The sequence below is a fragment of the Anarhichas minor genome, unplaced genomic scaffold (assembly GCF_050575085.1).
Source record: "Anarhichas minor isolate MPS153535 unplaced genomic scaffold, ASM5057508v1 ptg000014l, whole genome shotgun sequence".
NCBI classification, from domain to species: domain Eukaryota; kingdom Metazoa; phylum Chordata; class Actinopteri; order Perciformes; family Anarhichadidae; genus Anarhichas; species Anarhichas minor.
Genome location: NW_027466460.1, coordinates 13,909,912 through 13,934,625, shown reverse-complemented (window position 1 = coordinate 13,934,625; position 24,714 = coordinate 13,909,912). Strand labels below are relative to the sequence as shown.

The window sequence follows — 24,714 nt, the reverse complement described above, 5'->3', positions numbered from 1 at the left end:
GTGTGTGTATCGGTATACTTCATGTCTATGTGTTTGTGTATGTTATATGAGTGTGTGTTTATATGTTCTGAGTCCGTCTCTCAGTCCTCTCAGCTGTTGTTCTTGTTCATGAGCTTCGCTAACATCTGCTGCAGCTGCGTCCTCGACACGTTCAGGACCGAGTGTCTGCTCCGCGGGCTGCCCGGCGTCGGCAGGGTGCCGGCGTGCCGCCGCCGGATTGAGGCGTTGGCGGCCGTGATGTGGGCGGGGCTGCTCTCGGCCGAGCGGCTCCTCTGGATGAAGCTGCCTCCTCCGTGGGGATACTGCTCCGTCTCCAGGGTGGAGGAGGAGAAGACGTAGGAGGCCAGCCTCCTCAGCTGATTGGGCCGCGGTTGGTGTCTGTCCTCTTCTAACTGCAAAACAGACCAATCAGAGAGAGGGAGGGAGGTTAGCATGTGGAAAACTCTTCATAAAGTATAAATGTATTTGAATGTTTAATATTTTCCTACAACTACATCCCAACACTCTGACTTCCTTCCCTCGTCTCCTTCCCCTCTCTTACCAGGCGTTAGACAGGAGAGAGCTGATTGGTGCTCTCACACATCTAAAGCCTTCAGCTGATTGGTCAAAGGTTTGCGAGGGGTGGAGTCTCGGGAGAGAAGCTGAGGGAGTGTTGGCGTAAATCTGGCACTCTGTCTACAGTTACAGCTATCAGATACTAGTTAGAAGCTATGAAAAAGTTAACAGGACAGTTGAGCCAATAAGACTGTTAGCTGTGTGGGTTGCCAGATTGGTCAGACTAGCATCCCTCTAGCTGGACAAATGGTGATGAAAATATTTTCCCCCATAAAAAAAAAAGAAGCAGTTTAAAAGGACACACCGGCACGAACACTGCACATACTGTAGCTCACTAGTCTACAACAGTCTGAGCCTGGACAACTGACACTTTCAGCTTTTTTTGACTTCTGAAGGAAAAATTACCATTGGAGATGCAAAAACAAAACAAAACAGGGAACACAAAAGAGAGATGGAGTCATCAAGCACACAAAACACAAACACACGACGGAGGAAAAAGAAGGGAGGAAATATGTCTGAACAGAAGGAAAAGGAAGAGGAGGAACAGAAACTGAGTGAGAGAACAGAGGTAAAGGACTATTCCTAAACTGTGCTTACCCCGAAACATCACTTTATTTCTTCTTGTGTTGTCCCAATGGCTCCCTCGCTCTTTTCTCTGTCTCCTCAGGTGAGTCAAACTCGAAATACTGTGTACTTTTAAAGCGATAGGTTGGGGGCAAAGGCGTCAGTAGTTATGTGGAGGGGGGGGGGGGGGGGGGGGGGGGGGGGGGGAAGAACTGGAGAAGAGTAAAAAAGTGAATGGCAGTCCTCGATGGCCGGCGGCGGAGAGCTCGCTCTGAGTCTAGCGGTCACACGAAAATAAAGAGAGCTGGCTAAAATATTACTAAAAACGGATTTGTGCACACGCTTCCGCACGCTGCAGATAAAGTGAAATATCAGTGGTGATGTTATAACGTCCCAGCCTGTAAACAGCAGCCACCAAGTACGGAGGACCAAATCTGACTTATTAGTAAATGAATAAATGAGTGCATGAATAACTCAAATGGTCACATACACGTAGAACTGAACTGAAAAAGCATTAATGGGTAAAGAAATAAAGAAAATAAGAAAATAATGAATCAATTACTCACAAAGAAAAATCCTTCTGCAGGAAAATTAAATAAAATGTAAAATAAGTGCGAAATTCATTGATTCTGTATTTATTTTCCATGAAACCAGCTGAGCATATTAAGATGGTGACTTCCCTGACCTTTCCTCTAGCGCCACCATCAGGACAGAATTGAACAAGAAATACACAAGCACACACACACAAAAATAAAATAATATACCGTAATGAAATTATCTAATTTGTTCTCCTCCTTTACAGTTTCTTAGATAAATGATCTTTGCTGTAGCGCCACCCAGAGGACAGACTATACATTATCCATATTGTGGCTGTAATGGACACTGTTACCTCCAGGGGGCGCTGGCAGCACTTTTTACTGTTAGTGTTGTGATTACATTATCACATTTAAAATGTTCTGTTTTTTAGTCAGATTTGGTCCCCCGTAAGAAAGTTCTCAAGGATGCTGTTTCCTTCATCGTAGAGCTTGTTTGTTTGTCAAAAACCTTTATTAGTTAGTCCTAAAATACCTTGTACGTATCATGTCAACCGTTTTTATGTTTAGAATTTAGCCATAAACATACATCTTGATTTAATATTTATATCTACACAAGCTAGACACACTTTTTTTTTTACATATTCCTACGTATTTATTTAATTTGTATTACCTTTAATTTACAGAGGCCCAGACGCCCTGAAAGATAATTGCTTTCTTATCTTGTGCGAACGCCATATTAAAAAGAAAACATTTATTTTGGGACTTCTGGGCCCTCTGTATAAATTATATATAAATTGTTAAAGGGTCTTTTTAGTGATCGAAGAAGATGTCTTTTCACTTTCAGGCACTAGCAGACACACACATACAGTACATTGCAGAGTATTTTAATGCTTCTTGTTGTCATTGTCAGTCCAGGTGATCTGTGTGTGTTGAGTGATGGCTGAGCAGTTATCTGGATGTTATAGTTACAGCTTGTTGTGAAGATGAAGGCGTGTATTCATGACAAACATTTAAGTTTCCGGTTCTCAGTTGGACTTCAGGGTTCTCATCACCAAACATTCACATTATTAACCACATTAACCTCTGACGGTCCGTTCTGCACACTTCACGTAAAATATTTACCTCACAAGTATCGTTTGAATCACTAAACATATGTTTAAATGTTCCACGATGTAGCTGAACTGAATACAGCGGCTGTGCATGAAGAAATATAACGAGTCATCTTTCAGCTGAATATTAACTGAGAAACAACCAATTAATGAACCTGAATTCAATCCTATGAGTCACACATAGGTAAAGTGTCAAGTGTGATTACTAATTGGTAAAAATAGAAATGTATAACCTTGTTACAAGTAAATAAAGCTGTTGTTTTCCAACGCCTAAATTCAGTAAAAGCTAGAGTTCATCTCTCTGACAATTCAGCCTTTAATGCAAACAGTGAGAGAAAATAAGTCTCAGACACAACGAGAAGACGGAGAAAGAACCGACGCTGACTGAACGAACTACGAGCATCAAGTTGAACCAGATCCTCTGACAGAGTCAATAACAACTGGCAGTGATGATCTTCTCCAAACTAATACTTTAATCTTTACTGAAGGATCGTCACACTCCGAATCACCAAATCACAGTACTGAGATATTCACTCAGGGTTTAGTAAAGTTTCTCAAAGGAAGAATGTTGAAAAACAACCACACGCTAGACGATCTTATTAGCAACGTTTAAAGTGGGAAAGAAACAATGTAGGTTGGTGTATGATCAGGGGTTTCTGTTATTTTGTCTAACCCCTCCTTTTCTCTAAATGAACTGATTTTAAATTATTTTTCTCAACACAGAACACACAAACGGTCAGATGTTGAAGTTATTTTGCCTGTAAAAGATGCCGCCTCACTAGAAATAGTGCAACACATCATTCACATCACAGCTCTCGTTCACAAATCTGTTGTATCATGGCAGCTGCATCATGGTTAGAGAAAGATTTATGGACAATAAACTACGGGTAAGTTATGATTAGTGTTCGGGAAAGATTGTTGTTACGGTTGATTTCGGTCCGTTTCAAGTCCAGTCTCCTGCATGTCCAGTCTCCTGCATGAAAGACAAATCCGCTGCACTACACGACAATCCTTCACCCGACCTCCACGCATTTGCCACCCTGAACGTCCACCAACCCGAACAAAATCACCAAAACTGTATGTGTGTGTGTTGTGTGTGTGTGTGTGTGTGTTCCTGACTTAAGCTACCTTCGGGGACATATTTCAGACTAAAGACCAGGTAATTGGGGACGGCTTGTGCAATTGGGGCCAAAAGCTGTGTGTCCCTAATTTGGAAAAAGGTGATTTTTGGGTCAGTGGTTAAGGTCAGGGTTAGTCTCCAGGATATGAATGTAAATCTATGTGATGTCCCCAAAAGTGACCCAAGTAAACATTTACTGTGCGTAAAACCAGGTGGTGAAACTGCCCCTTTGACTCTAGCACGTCGGAGAACATGAGGAAACACAGCAGAACAACAGGAGGTGAAAACAGCGTCAACATCCCGACAGAGAAACATCGTGGCTACAGCGGCTGAATCGTACAGGAACTGCTGTTTCTCATTCACTCCTTCAGAATAAAACAATGGTCCAAAGCAAAAGTCATGAGCAAAAGCAAAGAGATGGAAAAGATTTCAACTGCACAATGACAGAGGAAAACACAGCTGGACAGTTAGAACTGTTGTTATGTGTCACAGGCAGTCGAGGAAGAATCAAACCATCAGCACCATCAGTGACTAGATATTAAACAACCCGACTGACCTGAACTGCCTCAGCAAAGCTCACTGAAGCTCAAAAGACAGTCGGACACAACGGACTGTCCCTCTTTCTCTGAGAATCAGATGTTCAGATTGATACCTCTCTCTTGTTTGCACAGTGAATATGAAGCTACAGCCAGCAGCTGATTAGCTTAGCTTAGCATAAAGACTGGAAACAGCTAGTCTAGCTCTGTCCAATGGTAACATAATCCGCCTACCAGCTCCCCTGAAGCTCACCGATTAACATGTTATATATGGCTTGTTGTTCTACTTGTGTTTGGATTAAACAAACAACATATAACGTTAATTTGTGTTAATAAGCGAGCTAGCTGTGTTCCCCTGTTTACAGTCGTTATGCTAAGCTAATCTACATATCTAGATATGAGAATGGTATCAATCTTGTCATCTAACTCTCAGCAGGAAAGTGTATTCCTCAAAATCCACAAAGAGTCCAGCTTTCTCTTCGACCAAGATCCATTTCCAGTATCTGAAACTAAACGCATTTTATTTCTAAGAATCCCAAATTGTGTTACTGAAGTTTTCTGTCCACATTTTAGGATAAATGAGGACCTACTACTGCGCTGGGCAGAAACATCTGAACGTGATATTCAGCAACTACAGCTCCCATGAGGCTTTGACAGCAGGCCAACAGACTCGTGGGATACGGTGTTTCTGAATGCAAACAAAAACAATTCTAATGTTAAATCTCTGTGGTGTTCGTGATGCAGACTTTTCAACAACAATATGAGAATATGGGATTATTCTTGTCAATAAACGGGACTTTGGCTCTCTAATGCCTCATCCTGCCATGATAGACGGGTCAGTACATATAAAAATAATACCTCAAATATACTATAAGTACGTATACTGTATATAAACACATACTGGAAAAACTGAACCTGCTGTGTGAAAACAGCAATTTCCTGTGATGAAAGTATGACATCATGACTTTTTTACGTTACACACAGCGCTCAACTGTTGCAGAGAACTTGTCCACATTTGTCAGTGAACATCGATGTGGGAGCAATGATTCGATGTCCTCAGTTAAAAGAACATGGAGAGTATCCTGCTGTGGAGCAACAACCAATTTAAGTATCACATGCAGAACCTCACCGCCATCTCTCCCGGCTGAAAGTCAGTGAACACTGATTCTATCAGAGGAACCTTTTGGCTGCTGCTGGTTGAACAGAGCGACTGCATGTGACAGACGGTAATGACAGATGTCATACACCTTTAAAAGGACAAATCCAGCACGAGTTCAGATGGTTTTTCCTCATTAGAAAGACGAACTAAAGACTTACTGGACTGGACTTTAAAAAAGAAAGACTTCAGATTTACGGATGACTTCATCAGAAACCATCAAATTTTGTGCTGATTAGGATCAAACCATCGTACTTTCTGAGCACTACTCCATCTGCATCTGTAGAATCTGCAGCACAGACTGTTGAGCACTTTTAGGGATTTCTTGATCAGATTGTAAACAGAAATCTCTTTGGTCGGCAGAGTTAACCCTCAGTTGGTAAATGCCAAGTATGATCTGTTGGCCACTCCTGCACCTGATTTATACTGTAGGTCCGGGGATTGAACAGACAACCTCTTGGTCAAAGGTTCCTTAGGTGACGTAAAAAAGGGCAGAATCATCGACACTGACGGAAACCCAAGAGGGGGAACCAGGAAATGAGCTGAACCTCCGATCATGCTGGATTTGTCCTTAAAGCTGCATGTTGACCGACAGATAAATGAGACGGAGCAGCTGCTGCAGAGCGCCTCCGTATGACAGCGTCTGGTATAACAGTCATCAGAGTGATGAATCTGTACAGCAGCCGTCCTCTTCTTCATCTGTCCGCCAACATCGGAGAGCTGAGCTCTCCTCTGATTGGCTGGCTGGGTCTCTTACCGGTCTTTGAGGTCCAGTGGGGTCTGACTCTCTCCGGCGGGGGCGTCCCGACGGCAGCGAGTGACAGGGCGACTGGACGGGGCTCCCGCCGCTCCTCCTCGACGCCTCCTCCTCCGTTAATGTCAGCATCCCCCGGCTGCTGTCCCTGGTGTGGGTCTTTGGACGAACCACCAGCTCCCCTCCTGCAGGGAAACAAAATGTTAACCAGAGTTACAAGAGACTGGAAGTCGATACTGAAGCAAACATTTTGTCGTGCCACGTCATTATCAATCTATGTTAATAATCCTAATGATATTAACAATTGTATTAATATCAATAATTCATTTTATACTTGCTAATAATCAAACCCGTTCTTGCCAGATGTATAATTGACTTTTCTTTAGCAATGTATTAAATCTACATCCAGTATAGAATCCATTTGTTTAATCTGAATCCTGCCACCTTTACTCCTGCAGGGACTCCTTTTTTATTCCAGGTGTGAACAAAAGCTCCTACCTGCTGCCCTGAGCCTCCTCCTCTCCTCCTGCTCCTCCAGGGGGCGGAGCTCCTCGGGCTCCTCGTCGGTGGTTCCCGACGTGGTCGGTTGGAAGTCTCGTAGCTCTGCCTCCTTGTCGATGATTACCCACTCTTTGCTGTCAAAGTCCTCCTCCTCGGCCAGCGGGACGGAGCGAATGAAGGCGTTGCTGTGCGCCTCCTGATCGACCGACGCCACCGACGCCTCCTGGCGGCCGCTGGCCTGACGGTCGCCGCGGCAACCGGGGTCGACGGACAGCATCTGAGCCGGCTGGGAGGAGTAGACGTGACGGGACGGAGAGCCGAGGATGTCCATCCTGGACCTGGAAGACACACAGACAGACATGAAGACACGGAGAAATGTTACGGTAACTCTACTGAAGACACTAAAGAGTTTAACTTTGACCTCCACAGCTGCTCGCCCAAAATTCATCACCCAGGTCGGTCGAGATAAGTCCGAGACAAGTCTCAACTTCTTGAGGGCAAAGCCAAGTCAAGTCTAAAGTCAGTGAAGAAGACCAGACAAGTCTTCAAGTCAGTTGAGGCAAGACCAAATCAAGCCCGGGTTAGTTAGAAGTCTTTGAGGTTAAGTCTGAGTCTAAGTCTTGTCAAAGGAAGTCTCAAGTCAATCAAAGCTAAATCTCAAGTTGGTTGAAATAAGTCCGAGTCAAGTCCCAAGTCAATAAAGGCAAACCCAAGTCATGTGTAACTCAACTCCAAGTCAACTCTCAAGCTAAAATTCTAGTCAAGGCTTCATAAGAAAACTGCAAGTTTAAAGTGTTTCAATAGGTCTACATGAGACCGTCGTAAACCAAAGTAAAGAAATAATGATTTCACTTTTTAACTTCTAAATGTGAATCTAACTGAAAAATAAAACAGAAAGCCGTCTCCCGTCTGTAAATGCTCCTCCGGTGTTTCCTGATGTTGTAGATCACCTCTGTCCGTAGGCGTCGGCCCGGCCCTCAGCAGCAGACAGGCGGTCAGATTCGGGGCTGTTGACCCGACGGTACCGTAAGGACCGACCCTGACCGGTCGGGGACTCCGGGACTCCACTTCGTACCGGCGACACAGGACACGCCCCCCGACTCACCTCCTCCTCCTGAGGCCCCTGAGGAAGGACAGGAAGTGATGTTTCATGGTCCAACACAATGACCATCTAAACACTTCAGGTAGAAACTCTAGAAAAGAAGGTTTTTTTGTCGGCTAAAAGTGTCGAGATAAATACCATAAATAGTTCCATAAAAAGTGCAATATGTCTCTCTACTCTAGTAAGTACTTCAGTAGATATATTTGGTTAATTTCAGCTTTACAACAATCAGTCCAGATGTTCTTTGACAGTTCAAACCTTGTTCAGGCTGATCCTGAGTCTGTTGCGGTTGAAGTCCGTGTCCTCCCAGGCTTCTCCGGGCTCCCCGGCGTTGGAGACCCCCATCTCCCCGGGGGGTCGGCTGGCCGGGACCGGAGGGGCGTTCTCCTGATCACTGAGATGTTCGTCCTGCAGAACGTCGTCGGTGTTCTCTCGCTGGAGATCTCCAGGAACCGACGTCACGATGGCTCTGTGGACCGAGAACAAAAGAGACTCTGATGTTTGAGAAACAGTTTAAAGTGTACACAGATATTCTACCATCCAGGGAGCCTTTGGTTGTAGTTCATGTGGGTGTTGTTTTTACATAATTTGTGATATGATCTATGTGTTGCTCATGTTCTATATTGGCTGCAAACGTGATGCGTTTCTTGACCCATCTTTTTGACAGTGACAATAAAGCAGACCGATCCTTTACGTGAAGCTTCAGCTTGAGGAGGCTCTCATACAGCTAATGGTCTGGTTCTTACCCCACCATGGCGGCGGTGGGTCGGGTGTTCTGCTGTGGTTGGCTGGAGGTACTGGTTGACAGCGTGACATCACCCCCTCCCTTCTCCCAATCGAAAGGCTCATTCTCGGTGATTATTCGCTCCTTCATGCTGTTCTCAAACACCGACATCAGCAGCTGGAACAAAACAAACAAGACAGACTCATGGATCCAAACCAAGCTGTTAGCCCTGAAGCAGAGACCACACAGTTCACTTCCCAGTGCGTACCTGGTAGTCTGGTTTGGTGTAGTAGTCCAGAGCCAGGACGTGGTCCAGGAAGATATTAAACTCTGAAGGCATATGTTTGAGCAGCATCCGATGGTCGTAACGCTCTTTAATCTGACCAACTTGTTCCTGGAGAAAAAAACAAAACAAATCACCTTCAGCTGCAGTGAATTAATGTGGATTCACGGAAAGTTCTGAAGTTTTCAGCATAAAGAAGCAGTGAACACAATCTTCCCCAAGTTGATATATTGAACTTGTTAGTAAACAGGTGCTTATTTCCACATCCAGCACTTACAGAGCAACATGATTGTTCATAAGGAGTCATGTTTGTGTACACCTGATGAATGCAAGTCCTATATTCTCTCTTTTAGCTCTGTTTTTGGTCTCCATGAACTTCTGAGGGGAAAGTCTGTCTCTATAGCTGCCAAATGCTCCACCAGCGAGTCTGTAATTGTGTCTGCCTGCTGTTTGCTGCTGAGCAGTGGATTTACTACAAAACACAGGAAATGTGCCGCAAAACCAAAACTAGGAGCTAAACGAGGCTAAAAAAGCTCCGTCGAGCTGCAGCGATTGTGATAATATCTGTGATTTTATATCGTTTGATGCATTTGTCCATAGATTATATTAACAAATGCAGCTTTTTCTACAACTTATAGTATATGAAATAATAATTATCCATTCAGCAGGTGCTCTCGGGTTATTGTTAGAATTAATTATTAGCATTATTCTGTTGCTGATGGTCAAAGTAGTGGTTCAGTGGAAACAGTCTGACCTTATCTTTGATCTTTCGCCATGGCAACTGTCCGACGGCGAACTCCACCAACATGTAAAACAACGACCACAGGTCATCATGGCGACCCATTTCCTGGAGGAGCACGACAAACACACGTTGTTCGGGCATCAGTGTTAATGTTACAACATATTATCTTTAATTCATTACTGCCGGTGTTACACAAATATAAAACGTTAATGTATAATATCAAAAGCTTCAGTAGAGTAGATCAATGAAGCTGTTACTGAAATCATTAAAGAGAATAAAACACACGGACCTTGTTTTTGTGAGCGTTGACTGAAGCGTAGCGGACCGTCCCTCTGAAACCTGCCACAGTCCTCGGCTGAACACAACACAAAGAAAAGTTAGTCAATAAAAACATAAAGTTTGGTCTAATTTACATCCTGTTTACCAAAAATATCTTGTTGCCAGACAACAGATCAGCTAGAGCGGGATGTGATCACTGTTAGAAATGTTTATCTTATTTAAGGTTATTACATTTATTCAAAAGCAAAAGAAAGTGCGCTCCAACTCCAGTTGGGGAGGGTTTCCACTCCCCTTTAATGCGACGAACAGAACTTAAACTCACGTCTCTGTGTGTACAAACAGCATCATAATCAATACAAACTAATAAAAACATATTTATATTTATAGAAACGGCTCTGCAGCATCTTTGAATGTATATTTAAATCTAAGTTTATCAAAGCTTCTCCTTCACCTGCTGCTGATTTAACGTTCCCGCTCTCACTGCTCCGTACCAAGCGGCTCGTCGGCAAATTAAGCGTTTAAGCGTTTAAGTGTTGGCAGAGACACCAGAGTACTTATCATATTTCGATATGTCACATTTCTGTTTAGTAGTCCATAATATTCACGTCGCTCTGCGTGCGAAATTTAAAAGGAGTGGAAATCACGTCCAACCGGCTCAAACCGACTCTGTGCTGTCGCAGGTTTTGGCGCGCACCCTCTGAGATCATCAAGATAAAGATAAAGATAAAGCACGTGTTGCTTCTGTCAGCTAATACCATATAATTATTCTTTGACCACGAGAAGAGAACAGAGGAACAATTACACTTATATTATATATATATTTGAACTCCAAAGAGGTCATTGCACTGACTGGAAAACGTGACGTCGCGTTGCGCTGCAGCCGCTGCAGTTGCAGAGCAGACACGAGCTGCATCCTTTAATCTGTTGGATTCATGTTTCTGGTGTCAACAAAGTGAATTCAAACCAAACACACAAAAACAACCAAACAGTGATGCAAAACAGAAATATAAGCAGAGGGTCACACTGCATCGACGTAGCCTCCAGAAAACACAGGGCGGGGGGGGGTCCATCGTCCATCCAGGGTGATGCTATTCATGTGTGTGTGGTGAGCAGGATGTGATGACATGTTTAGGACATATGGATTTACTGTATGGATGAAATGTTCACTCGACCTGTGAGTCTTGAAGTTATTGGGCCGATCCTCAGTCTGCTTTCATGTCAGACGAATGATTATAATTTAAAGTGATGTTTACAGTCAGTGTTTCTCACTAAAGTCATTTTGTTTATTCTTGACGTCTAACAAACATATTGAATGTATGAACACGTGTTGATAAAGTCCTATTGACTCTATTATTAGCAGCACTTCTTCTTCTCTGATGGTGACTAACGTGTTCTTTCAGGTTATACTTTCGGCGGTCGGCTGGTGATGCGGGCTGTGACTCCTCTGTTGCTACAGAAACCACTCACATCCCTGGGTAACCATGGAGATGATGGAGAAACGGGACGCATGCACGTCAAAATCATAAGTCCAAAGGAACTGTAAGAAAAACAAAAACAACACTGAAACGTAATACGATGAAAATAAAACAGGACATGAATCATTGATAACAGAAGTGGTGATCGGTGATCAATACAGACTGAACATCATGAGGTCAAAGTAAAAGGTTTTCATGACATCACACAATTCTGTCAGAACATAAAATCTTTATTGTACAAAGCATGTAAGAGGAAATCATATTCACAGTTCTTAAAAGAGGGTTAGGTTTGGAGATTTAAGGTAGTTAATAGTTTTTAAAAGGTAAAAGATCATCTTAAAAACAGAGAAATGTATAAATAAAGGCTCCAACTTTATTCTCTGAATAATCTAAATCTGACACTTCATCTGGAGGAGACGAGGAGACGAGGAGACAAAAAAACGAACTAAAAGGAAACAGAAAATGAAGGAGAGGAAAGGAAACATGAGGAGGAGATCAATATATCAACTCTTAATAATAAAGCTCTTCTGAGAGAGGGTTAGGTTCTTTTAAGTAAAAGATTATTTTAAATCGAGTTTAGAGAAAAAGAAGCTGTGAATGTAGTAAAGACTATAAATGAAGGTTTGTAGAGAAAACTCTAAATTGTGACTTTAACCTCAGACTATTCTTTTGTCAAATATCTGAAATGAATCTCAGAGTTAGAGTCCTAAACTTCATCGGGAGAAGATGAAGAGATTCTGAGAAGAAACTAAAAAGAGAGAGCTGATCCTGGGGCAGCTGGACACACACACACACACACACACACACACACACACACACACACACACACACACACACACACACACACACACACACACACACACACACACACACACACACACACACACACACACACACACACACACACACACACACACACACACACACACACACACACACACGTGACAGAAACTGAACCCCAAACTGCTCCACCATCGGTGTGAATGACAGACGTTGTAAAGGAGTCCCTACAACTGATACCATAACTCACAGAGAGTAATACTGAACCTTGTGTCCTCCAGAGACAAAGAGCTGTCAAATGTCTTCATACCTTTCAAATTAAATATCTTATCATCATTAACAAACACGCTCATCTCATGTTCAGACTCAAACAAATACTGTATCTGACAGCTGGAGGTGATAACGTGCAAATAAATGCAGCTCTGCACCAGTGTAAGTGAAGAAGAACACTGCTAGCTACCAAACATAGATTTAAAACATCAAAACAAACAACTGCTGAAAATGTTCCCTTACAAATGAACAATTTCCTCCTGTTTGACCGACAAAAATGAAACAACAGAGCAACATGATGATTCAATATGTTCAGTTTGTGTCACCTGATGAATTCAATATTCTCTCTCTTTTTGCAATGAGCTTAAACTCCCTGTAAAGCTCTGTAAAGCTGAAGGAAGCTGCAGATTCAGCTGATCATTCTTTGCAGGTTTGCAGAGACACATTGTTATTTCACATATATTATTGTAAGAAATATTGATTATTGCCGCTGAAGTTTTAAGTCTTCAGGAGGAACCAATGGGCTTAGAGCTGAGAGCCACAGACAGGAAGTCGGACATTGTTCAGAGACGGACCAACGCATTGTTTCAGTCTGCACATGAGATTTGATGAATATAAGAACAATTTAAAATAACACCAGCCGTATCCTTAAAATAAATACTACTGCAGTTGCTATATTACAGTGGCAGTATGGCTGATTTCCTGTTGGATCAGAGATGATGTCAGAGAGAGAGAGAGAGAGAGAGACAGAGAGAGAGAGAGAGAGAGAAAGAGAGAGAGAGAGAGAGAGAGAGAGAGAGGGAGAGAGAGAGAGAGAAATGGAGAGAGAAAGAGTTCTGCTGAAAGATGGAGGGATGAAATAGATGGAGAGGCAGCAGGATGAAGAGTGGGGGAGGGGTAGGACGAGAGAAAGAGAGAGAGAGAGGGGGAGACGATCCTCTCAGATCAGCGGACAGAAGCTGACTCAGCTGTAGAGAGAGAGGGGGAGAGAGAGAGAGGGAGCCTGAGGTCGCTCGCCCACTGACGCACGATGGAGCATCAAATATTCATCTCACTGCTGCAACAGAAGCAACACAACACCCCAGGAAGACGAGGAGGAAGAGGAGAAGCAGAGGAGAGGAGAGAAAGAAAGTGAGGAGAGGAGAAGCAGAGGAGAGGAAAAGTAACAAGAGTGAAACAAGAAAGGAGGTGAGGAATGGGAGGAGGAGGAGGAGGAGGAGAAGGAATGAGACAAGGAAGAGGAGGAGGAGGAAAGGAAGAAACAAGAATGGAAGTGAGGAGGAAGAGAGAAGAGTTGAGATGGAAGCGAAAGAGAGGAGAAGGAAACAAGAAAAGTAGTGAGAATGAGGAGGAATGGAATGAGGAGGAGGAGGAGGATAGAAGAGGATTATGAAGTTGACAGTAACCGGCTCACGTAGTCGCTGATCTAAAAATATCACAGAGTTCAGTCTGATAGAGAGACGGCATAAAGGAATGAGAGAAGAAGAAGAAGATGAAGAAGAAGCAAACAGCAACAGTGAAAACCAGCAGACCTGATTACTGACTGACGACCAATCAAAACATCCAGAGGTATTTTAGACTTTTCATAATAAAAGCCTTTTCCATTCAAACATGGACAAAATCCCCCCATGCAGCATCAGACAACTGCTGTTCTTATATCATCTTGATTAATAATATCTAATAAGTCCTAATTGATCACAGTGTATCACTGACACACACACACACACACAAAAGACATTAGGCGTCTAACAGACAACGCAGACAAACAGTCTACAGTGAGCTATTAAACTAATGTGCTGCAATGCAGCAAACACACCCTGTCTGCAGTTTAAGCTTCTTATAATTCAGTTTATTTTTTAAAGCAGCTCAAAGGAAAGTGAAAACACATGAGAGGAAAATATAGTTTGTGTTCAGTATGGAAGAGCAGTCCTGCTAAAAAACAAACAAAGAATGAAGATGAAAATAAAATACATAAAAATTCACAAATCTAATGACAAGAAAAGAATAAAATGATTTTAAAGAGTATGACTCAGTCAAATCTTTGTCTGAATATTTAATGATGAGATGTTAATCATATGCTTAACTCTCCTTTAAATAATACTAATAATTGAGAATGTTTTGTTTCTAATATTTATCTTTTATACCAGAACATAGAATGTTGATGTCGTTCATAACTGTTATTTAAAATGTCAGAATGATGAGCTAACAGGGACCTACAAAGCCAAAATGATGTGTCACAAAGACATTATTATGTCTGAAAATCAAACATTGTAAATCACAGTTATAAGATACTCACGACTTAATATTTATGATTTCTAAATGTTCATCTGTTTATTTTGGCGGCAGGACGGGTCTTCCATACAAACAGCGAGTTAAAGTCTGTAAATACTTCCTCTGATGTGATGAAGAATTAACTGTTAGTAAAATGCTACTGTCAGCACGGACGTTGTCGATAAGGTTTCTTACCGGTCGGACCTCTCCGGTGGTGTTGGTGTACTGCCGCGCCAGGCCAAAGTCTAGCATGTAGCACTTCCTGTAGGTGGAGGGAAGCCGGCCCATCGCAAAGTTCGACTGCAGGAACGAAACAAGACAGAAACTGTGAGAAATGTCGTTCATACTGGACATTAACAGAGATCTTCATGATGAGGTTTCAATGGAGGTCATGGAGGACAAAACCAAGGGTCTATGTGAAGTGAATATGAGGCTTCGACAGTCTGAGTCAATAAAAAATCTGCATTTTTATGCATGCCCAAGGACATGTCGTGGTTGCGGTGACTCACACTTTCTCTTCACACCTTTAAATGCCTGTTTTATACTGCCATTGTCTGCCTGCTGACTCTTCACTCACTTCTCTTACCCAGACCTCCCACCTGCTTCCCTGCGCCCACAAGAGGGGGCTAACAGTTTGTGGTGTGTTTGGCTAACAGCTATGGCAGCTACCAGTAAACACACTGCTTTACCTCTCCAACATTCAGCCGCTACTATGCAGACAGCTTGGTGAGAATTTTTGTTTTTGGCAAGATTGTATGAAGTGCCTTCTACGACGACTTTGAGCCGATCGTCTGCATTCATCGCCGCTCGTTTTTGAGTTTGAATGAAGTGTGTTTTTCGGCGCCTCATTGGTGTCTGGAAGATGGTTTTGGGATTTATTTTGTTCCTGTCGAGTTTAAATTCAGTGTGTTTCGATGCTCAGCGAGGTGAAATTACTGTTGTGGTCTGGAGTCTGGTGGCTTCGAGGAGAGCATATTACTGCGGAGTCATTTGTCCCGGGATGAATGTCGATTGTTTGCTTTAACACTGAAGACACAAGCCAGATGTTAGTGGATGTTGGTTTTGTGTCCAGTGGAAAAGGGGCTTAACCCTTTTTTATCTCCTTTCCTTTATTTCCTTTGTTCTCTTTAACTCTGTGATGAACACGAAACAACGAGACTCTGAGATGAAGAATATTGTGAGACAGTGAAGTGAATCTGAAGTATAAAATGTGAAACGGTGTGGAACTAAAGTTGGATTTGATGAAAACCAGACGCAGACGGAACTGGATCACATTAATAACCATGATGACGGTGACCAGACGGTCTGCAGGCTTTCTTTCCTCACTATGACCTTCCTCATCCACCCCCCTCATCACTGTCCTCCAGCTTTTGTTCCAGCTCTGCTTATTAATATGTAAATATATTCAGCATGAACATCCTTTTTTATTTTTACTGTTTTTCTTCTTGTTCCACAATATGAAAATAATACTTTATTGTGACTTTGTTTCTCTGGGTTTGGTTCTATCAGTTATAACTTAATGACAGATATTATAAATGCATTTTTGATGCATTAAAATAGCAATAAATCAGTTTTTGACACACAGTTAAAACTCCATCCAGTTAAATAAGCTGACAGATTTAACAGCCAATCGGCTCCTCAGATCAAGTATAAAACATGGGCTTTGAATCGACTCCCTCGCTGACAATACATGTGAAACCACAGAAGAAGACAGCAACGTTCCTCTGTAAAGGACCTTTGATGAAAAGAGAACTGGGAGAACTGGTTTGCATCGTACCGGTTTGATGTCTCGGTGCAGGAAGCCCACCGAGTGGATGGCTTCGATGGACTCCAGGATCTGCTTCCCGAGCCGCAAGGTGGTGCTCAAGGTGAAGGTCCCTCTGGGCTGGCTCCTCCTCAGGTCGGCCAGGTTACGCCCCTGCAACAATATGGAGACGGTGTGAAGTCTGTATTCATGTCCTTCACAATAAAAGCCTTAACAGGCCCATGCAGCTTTCAGTGTGTAGACGGACTCACCTGAAGCTGCATGACCACGTAGTTGAATTTGTCGTTTCTCCCACAGCCAATAAACTTACAGACGTGGTTTTTACCTGGAAGGAAAAAGAACAGAGTAAATCACACTGTAAAATATTGTAATGCAACACAACAACTGACACACTGTAAAATATTACAGTGCAACACAACAACTGACACACTGTAAAATATTACAGTGCAACACAACAACTGACACACTGTAAAATATTGTAATGCAACATAACAACTGACACACTGTAAAATATTACAGTGCAACACAACAACTGACATTGTAAAATATTACAGTGCAACACAACAACTGACACACTGTAAAAAATAGACTGCAACACAACATTTGACACACTGTAAAAAATACACTGCAACACAACATCTTACACAGTGTAAATAGTACAATGCACCACAACAACTGACACACTGTAAAATATTACAATGCAACTTAACATTTCTAGTGTCTGCCTTTAGAAACATTTCAGAATGAACATCCTACAAAACTGCTTAAATTAAGAAACTCATTAGCATACTACCCAGCATGCACTAGGTTTAGATTCAATATCTGCAGACAGCTGTCAGTTTCTAGTTCAAAATCAGTTACATGACTCATAGAATGTTGATGCCGGTAACAACTGCTTATGAAACCAACAGCAGTGTTTTAATCTGCCGGCTCAACACTGTGGCTCACATTGAAATATCTTAACGGCTGTTCCACATATTTTCTATGACCTTTGATTCAGAAAATGAATCCTAAAGATTTTGGTCATTCTACCAAAATCTGCCATCAGCAGGTCAAAATGTGCTGCAGCTTCTCCAACGGATTATATTAGTCTGTGAAGGGCATGCGTCATTTTATCAGACACACAGACGGGTGAACTCTGCTGTCACAGTGAAACGTCTGGCCTAGCTGATTTAAATAGAGTACAAGTTATTGTTTGGCCACTTTTGAGTCGTGCCGCCTAACTCATGAGAAGAGAGCCAAAGGTTTAAGGTGTCTCACCCTGCAGCTTCTTCAGCACAGCCACCTCCATCTTCAGCACCTGTTTGGGCTGCTGGGCCGACTCCACCTTCAGTGCCACGTTCTCCCGCGTCAGCAGGTCCAAGGCCTCGTAGATCTCCCCGAACCCGCCTCCACCGATCTTCTTCAGCTGGGACAAAGAACGCAGGACAGACTCTGGATCGGTTTCGGTCTGATGATCTCAGTGTTACAGCATTACAACTGGGGCTACAAGAGTTTCATCATGAATGAAACAGAAAGTAAGTCTTCTGGTTTCAGTGTCAAACAAAAATACATATTTTAGCTTTTTCATTGAAAACTGTTAGTTTTCATCCCTCCTTTATTCGTTCTCCTTGTTTCTCCCAATCTCTCTTCTTCCTATCTTTCTATTTCATCCCATTGTTTTCATCTTCTTTTCATTCATTCGTCCCTTCTTCAATATTTTGTTTCTCTATTCGTTTTTTAGCCCCTTAATCCTCTTTTTCTTTACTTTTTTTCGTCAACTCTTGTTCCTACTTTCTCAGCTGCAGGATTGATTCCACAAAGTGAGAGAGAAAACACACTGATAACAAAAGCATTCATTTATCAAAAACAAATTTTAAAAAAATCAAACCATTTAAAAAAAACAATTAATTAAAATCAACCCAGAATACAACAGGAAACATCTCTTCTCCCCTTTAATCCTTCTATCTTCCCTTATTTCTTTCCTTCAGGTCTTCTTTTCTCCTTTCTCCAATCTTTTGGCCTTTATTCTTATAATTCCCCTCTTTCTTTCCTTCCCATCTTCTGCTATTGTTTCCTCCTTTCTTCCCTCATTTCAATCTTTCCTTCTCTTCAGGCCTTCCTTTCCTCCTTTTACTACCTTTCTTTCTTGATTCACCCTTGTATCCCCTCTTCCCCTTTTCACTTCTGTTTGTCCTTAGTTTGTCTGTTTTTCCCTTCTTTTTTATTCATTTTTTCATTACATATATATATCTATATACATATAGATATATATATGTATATACAGTATATATGCGTGTTGAACCTAGCCAGTTCAGTGGTTCTGCAGTAAATTGATCGTTGAAGTGCAAACAGCCTGCAGGCTCCGCGCTGCGATCTGATTGGCTGAGACAGGAGCTGCATTATATAACTTCATATTTCAGAAACCAAAGGGACCTCAAAGGATCACATCAGTGTTTCTTTTTTTTCTTGTATATGAATTACATGTATTTATATGCATAAGCCCTTTAACTAAAGCTCACATGCACTTTACATGACTAGTTTTGTTTTCTTATTTGACAAAAACGATAAAGTTAAATGTGGACTGGGCTGATTCTTCTATTCTAGTCTGACGATGTGGAAACTCTCTGAAGTAAAAGGTATTAAATGTGTGATTGATGAGTTGAAACTGTGAATGTCTCGTCTCAGACCAACAGCAGCAGTTTGACCCAGAAAATAAAATAAAACATGAAATAAAATCGCTGACGGTTTTCTTCTTAATGGAACATTTTGACATTTTCTGTGTTTCTGTCGTTTAGATTCTAAACATATTTAGTTCCTGACTCACCACTTTCCATCGGTCTTTGACCATGCAGTTTGGCGGCAGGATGTCGGCCTGCTCGGACGTCCCGTTCATGTTGGCGTTGTCCTGGAGGCCGGGGACTAGGCACTGCATCTGCCAGCCAGACAGAACACGAGCAGCTCCCAGCTTAAAAGAGCCATTTATCTGTGAGGGGGGATGAAGGGAGGTGGGGGGGGGGGGGGGGAGAAAGGCAGAACAGTCAGTAAATTAAACACATCATCTCGGTACTGGGAGGCTCCCAGTGTAACCACAGCCCTGTGCTGGGACAGTCACAGCAGTCCAGTATAACAACAGGCATTAGAGATGGCTGGCTGCCATTAGAAGCCATTCTTCAGCTGGATCAGGCTACAGGCCGGTGGGGGGAGGGGGGCGGAGGGGTTGGGGTTGGGTTTGGGGGTGTGATGGTATTTGCAGTAACTGGAGCAAATATCATGTGTGCAGAGGAAGAAGCCGGACACTCTGCTCTCATCCTGACTGCTGCGACGGCCCGACGGCCATGGACTCCACCGAATCATCAGAGATCACAACGGGCCATCTGAACTGACAATCAGCATGGCACTGGAACAAGTCCCAACATGATCCACCTGAACTACACGGCACGTACGACATGTTAGGAAACTCTCGTCTTTCCTAAATATGAAGTTCCAGCAAGCAGCCAGCAGCCAGTTAGCTTAGCTTAGCATAAAGACTGGAAACAGGGGGAAACAGCTAGCCTGGCTCTGTCCGACGGGAACAAAATCCACCTGCCTACTAGTATAAAAACAACAGTTGCTCATTTTACCGGGGTTCACGGGGGTGTGCCAGACTATTTCTTGGCTGCGACCAGTTACCAGTCAACTAGGTTAGACAGGAAGTCACTAAACCCCTAGTAAAACCACAACATGTTGTTTTCACACTTCTGTTTTTTAAAGATTAAACAAACGAGATAGAACACTTTCATCGTGGTGCTTTAGAGCAGCTGGTAGGTGGATTTTGTTCATTTTAGACAGAACCAGGCTAACTGACCCCCCCCCCCCCCCCCCCTGTTTCCAGTTTTTATGCTAAGCTAAGCTAACCAGCTGCTGGCTGCAGCTTCATATGTAGCGTAGAGACATGAGAGTATCAATCTGAACATCTACCTCTCAGAGAAAAAGAGAAGATTTCACTAAATGTGGAACTATTCCTTTAAAAATACAGCTCAGAGGGAAAAAAATATGAATAAAGAATTACTGGTAGTGATAAGGGCTGAACTGTTATGTTTTTCTGAGTCATTTCCAAATAATTTCTTTGGACGGGTTTAACAGAAAACAGCACATTTTCTAAAGATACCCAGCCTTCCCAGTGAAAGCAAATACAAGTACTGCTGCTGTGTCGCCTTCTTCTTCATGGGAGCGCCACATTAATTTTGTAATGCAGTGACAAAGAAGTTGTTTGGTAAAGGGGTTTATTTTGTCTAAGAAGCTAATAATGATGTTGAACTTGGCAGGCAGTGAACATTCCCAACTCGAGTCCCGCTCCCAACAAGCGCCGTTAAGACTAAGCTGGATGAGTTCAGGTCGAAGGTTAGAAACACTTCTGAGATTTTGAGTTGGAGGAGATCAAAAGGCCTGGGAGTGAGCTCTGCCTGAGAAGATGACTACAGGGGAAAGAAAGCCCCATAGGGGAAAGAAAGCCCCATAGGGCTTTACATATGTGGGTCGAGGTTTGATGCTGGCAGACCTGAGCGGTTATAGTGCTGTAATCTTGAATATTGTATGCAGTGAAGGTGTTAAAATGTCTTATTTGACCACTTTTTTTGGGGGTCATTGGCAAATAATAAAGACTTTGATTAAAACTGAGCTAATTATTGCACAGCTGGAGCTGATGAGTCTGAAGTAGACGACCATAAACCCTATTCCTTCACACCGAATAATGGGTTCGCAGTAGAGAATGAGGTGGCCCTGTTCATCAGCGTCTTACTGAGCATCCCTCTCACAGCTGCATTCACCTGTGAACCACCTGTCTGTCCCTTCAGTGCTCTGCAGGTAGTCGACCCGAGCTGAACTGTTCGACGCTGCCGCTCTGATGCAACATGTCTGCCATGAATGGTCATCGGCTTTTTTTTCGGTGGACTTTTTCGGTGAAATTTGAAGTTCAAAGTGATGCATGTCAGTCCCCAAACCATGCTGTTCTTGCATGCAAATGCCACGGGCCGTCATCAGTGCATGCAGAGCTCAGGCGGACTGCAGATATAATGGAGAGTGTCCGCTGTGTTTCCAGTCAGACCAGCTCTGCCAAGAGGACTGGACGGACTGGGAAGGAGGGGAGGAGGCTTCTCTGCACCTGCAGTGATACAGCTGTGTTACACAGCAGCAGCAGAAGCAGCACCATCAATATCATCATCAGCTGACCAGCGACCAGCAGCTGGGAGTCACTGTAACACTGGAGATGTAGTGAAACCTGCTGCAGGCCTCAACACACTGCTGAGCCGCCAATCACTGCAGAGGGCGGGACCACAGAGATTCTCTGAATTCACTGCAACCGGCCAATCAGAACTGATACAATAAAGTGATATAGTAGTATAATGTATCGCTGTATACTTAACATAGAATACATTGGTATAGTATCATATTGTATGACAAAGGTTAGCAATGTATACTATAGCTATATAGAACAGTATAGTACGACGTAATATGGTATTTGTACACTGGCATGGTAGTAAAGCATAATAAAAGTTAGTATGTTATTATCAAATATAAAGTATGCTGTTGTATTGTAAAGGTTTGTATAGTATTACATCATATATTACAATATAGTGCAGTTGTAGTCTAGTATAGTATTTGTATACGGTAGCGTAGAAAAATAGGTTTGCATGTATAATATTGTATAGATCGTATTTTTATATTGTGTAATAGTCAAATTATTATATTATTACACTGTAATATATATATCTGTATTTCATCATATCTTATAGTATTTGTAAATATAGTATACTGTATGTATATTATTATCAAAACCATAGTTATATATTCTAAATTCTATATAGTACAATATGTACTCTACTATAGTACTGACTGACCCCCACAGCATAGTTTAATATTTAATTTAACTTAATTGAGCAGCATTGCATTATGCTGTATCTCACTGTTTTGTATCATCTCCTATTTTAAGATATATTGACATACAGTGGAGTATTGTGGCGTTTATTAACATAGAGTATGGAGTATACATGTGTAGTATCAGTATCAGTATTGATAAAGAATCAGTGTGAAACAGAGAAACTCTGAGGTCCAGCAGCGTCTCAGCAGCAGATCAGAGTGAAACATCCTGACAGACACATTCTCAACCTTCAAACCTCAGTTTGCTCTTCTTCTTCTTCTTGTTCTTCTTCATCATCTCGTCTTCACTTACAAATCGACTAGTCTGTTACTGGCATGGGGGGAGGGGGGAGGGGGTGCTCTGCCAGAAGCCGGGTTTGCATCATTCCAGTTTTGATCTGATGAAGTCAGTCAAAGCTCACCATAGTTCTGAGCTCCCGGAAAACCTGACGGCTTACAACAAATCCTGAGCGGGACAAAACCCTTCCTGTTCCTGTGTTAGCCTACAAGCCAAAACAGAGGGCACAGTTAAACCAGGAGAAGAGGAGGAGGAGGAAGAGGACGGCTGACCGCTGCAGCCGTCCGACCTGCACACACAGGCCCAAACAGTGACATCACGGGGGGGGGGGAAGCATGGAGGGACAGGCCTTCAGGTTAAAGAACAACAGCTTCAGATCCTCAAACAGCAAATATCATCGAACCTCAACGGTGTTCATTGAGCTTCACCACATGAAGCCACATTCACCAAAACACCGGTAGTTCACACGACCCTTTCCTCAAGCCTGAGGACAAACGTCACGGTGTGGTCTGTTTTCTGGTGTGGAAAATATATGTATTTATAACAACAAATTATGTTTTCTTTTCTTGCTAATCTTTGTGAAATACACAAACGCACACATCTTCAGGCTTCTGTCACGAGACATATATGATGTGAACCAGTTCATCTGAACTGAACATAGACCAGACCGGCATCACGTCATCAATCGACAAACCCTTTTGTGGAAAATAATTGAGCTGTTAAATCAGGAGAGAAACAGGAAATGGCTGAAAAGCCGTTGTGTAGCGGGTTGAGAAACATAAACAGAAGAAACCAGATCTGATATGTGACATCAGACCGTCGTCTCCAACTAAATTTCAGCCTCGATTAAACAGTTGGATGTAGGTTGTTTGTTTTTCAGTAAACCCTTAGACAATACACGATGATGCAATCAAATATGTTTGGATGCCTGGATTAGCAATATACGGCCACTGACTTGGGTCATTGATACAAATAAAAACGATAAAGCGGACTATGCTTTAGGGCGGGGCTACCTTGTGATTGACAGGTTGCTACCACGGCGTTGTCCGTGTTTTCGTCTTACAAATGTAACCTTTTCAGAGTTAGTTCATGGAAGTTAATTGTAACATTTTCGTCGCCTAAAAATGTCTTATTCAGCGTTCAGTTATACTTAGCTCCGCCCTCTCGTGTCACTTCTGGTACCGAAAAAAAATAAACAAGATGGCGAACGCTGATAATGCTTTGAAAGGCTTCAAAACCTCCAGGTCTAAAAAGTGAAGCCGATGCGGAAGTGTCTTAAAACTTGCATTCTCTCTGCTGACCAGCAGGGGGCGACTCCTCTGGTTGCAAAAAAGTCAGATTGTATAGAAGTCTATGAGAAAATGACCCTACTTCTCTCTTGATTTATTCCCTCAGTAAACATTGTGAACATGAGTTTATGGTCTCAATCTCTAGTTTAAAGTATTTTCAATACAGCATGATGTTCATTTAGTAAATTATGATCCATGTAGAGTCAAATAGACCATAAAGCGGGGTATGATTTAGGGCGTGGCTAGTCTCTAAGGCGTCCCTCTTCTGCAGTCTATATGTGATCAACCTCAGCATTTTGCTAAGTGCCCGTATGTGCCGGTCTGCTCTATCTATCTAAGCTTTGCTGCTTTGTTTCTTCGAATGGTTTAATAATGAGCTATGAGCTAACAGCTAACACACTATCCAGTCACGATATCTCTCTGAGCTTCTTATTAGACTCTCATGAGCCGTTTACGTCCTCTGACATCACATCATCATCGTTTTATCAGTCGTGTTAGCTCGGCCGCTAACAGGACAAGCTCTATCAGTACGACGTCCTCCAGGCTGCTGACTTTGTGCACACCAGTGTAGACTGAAAGTGTTTTGGTGAATCTGACATCAGATGGAACAATAGAGAGAATAATAAACACAGAACAGTTGCATATTGCTCAGACACACCTGCAGCTATAAACCAACTCTAAAAAAATATGTCAAAATATGTAAAACTGCCATAATATTACAAAAAAAA

General features: G+C 42.5%; 1 protein-coding gene across 1 annotated transcript; it reads right to left on the bottom strand.

Annotated features, from left to right (window-relative positions):
- Positions 1 to 89: 89 nt before the first annotated feature.
- Positions 90 to 18,917, bottom strand: ttbk1a (tau tubulin kinase 1a). The gene is made up of 14 exons (XM_076092015.1): positions 18,855 to 18,917; positions 17,783 to 17,930; positions 16,774 to 16,847; positions 16,535 to 16,675; positions 14,953 to 15,057; positions 9,972 to 10,037; positions 9,695 to 9,787; positions 8,926 to 9,051; positions 8,680 to 8,834; positions 8,192 to 8,402; positions 7,782 to 7,954; positions 6,829 to 7,169; positions 6,334 to 6,515; positions 90 to 392 (listed from the first exon to the last, which is right to left on the bottom strand). Exons 1-14 carry the CDS (start codon positions 18,915 to 18,917, stop codon positions 90 to 92), a joined length of 2,181 nt encoding a protein of 726 aa, XP_075948130.1.
- Positions 18,918 to 24,714: the final 5,797 nt, after the last annotated feature.

Bases quoted from the DNA above. Each gene is read 5' to 3' on its own strand.
- ttbk1a (XM_076092015.1), bottom strand. From the start codon at position 18,917: ATGAAGTTATATAATGCAGCTCCTGTCTCAGCCAATCAGATCGCAGCG. The intron at 7,170-7,781 runs GTGATCTACAAC...TGTGTCTTCCAG, and splicing joins GCCGACGCCTACGGACAGAG to GTCCAGGATGGACATCCTCG. The intron at 6,516-6,828 runs GTAGGAGCTTTT...GTTTCCCTGCAG, and splicing joins GAGGAGGCTCAGGGCAGCAG to GAGGGGAGCTGGTGGTTCGT.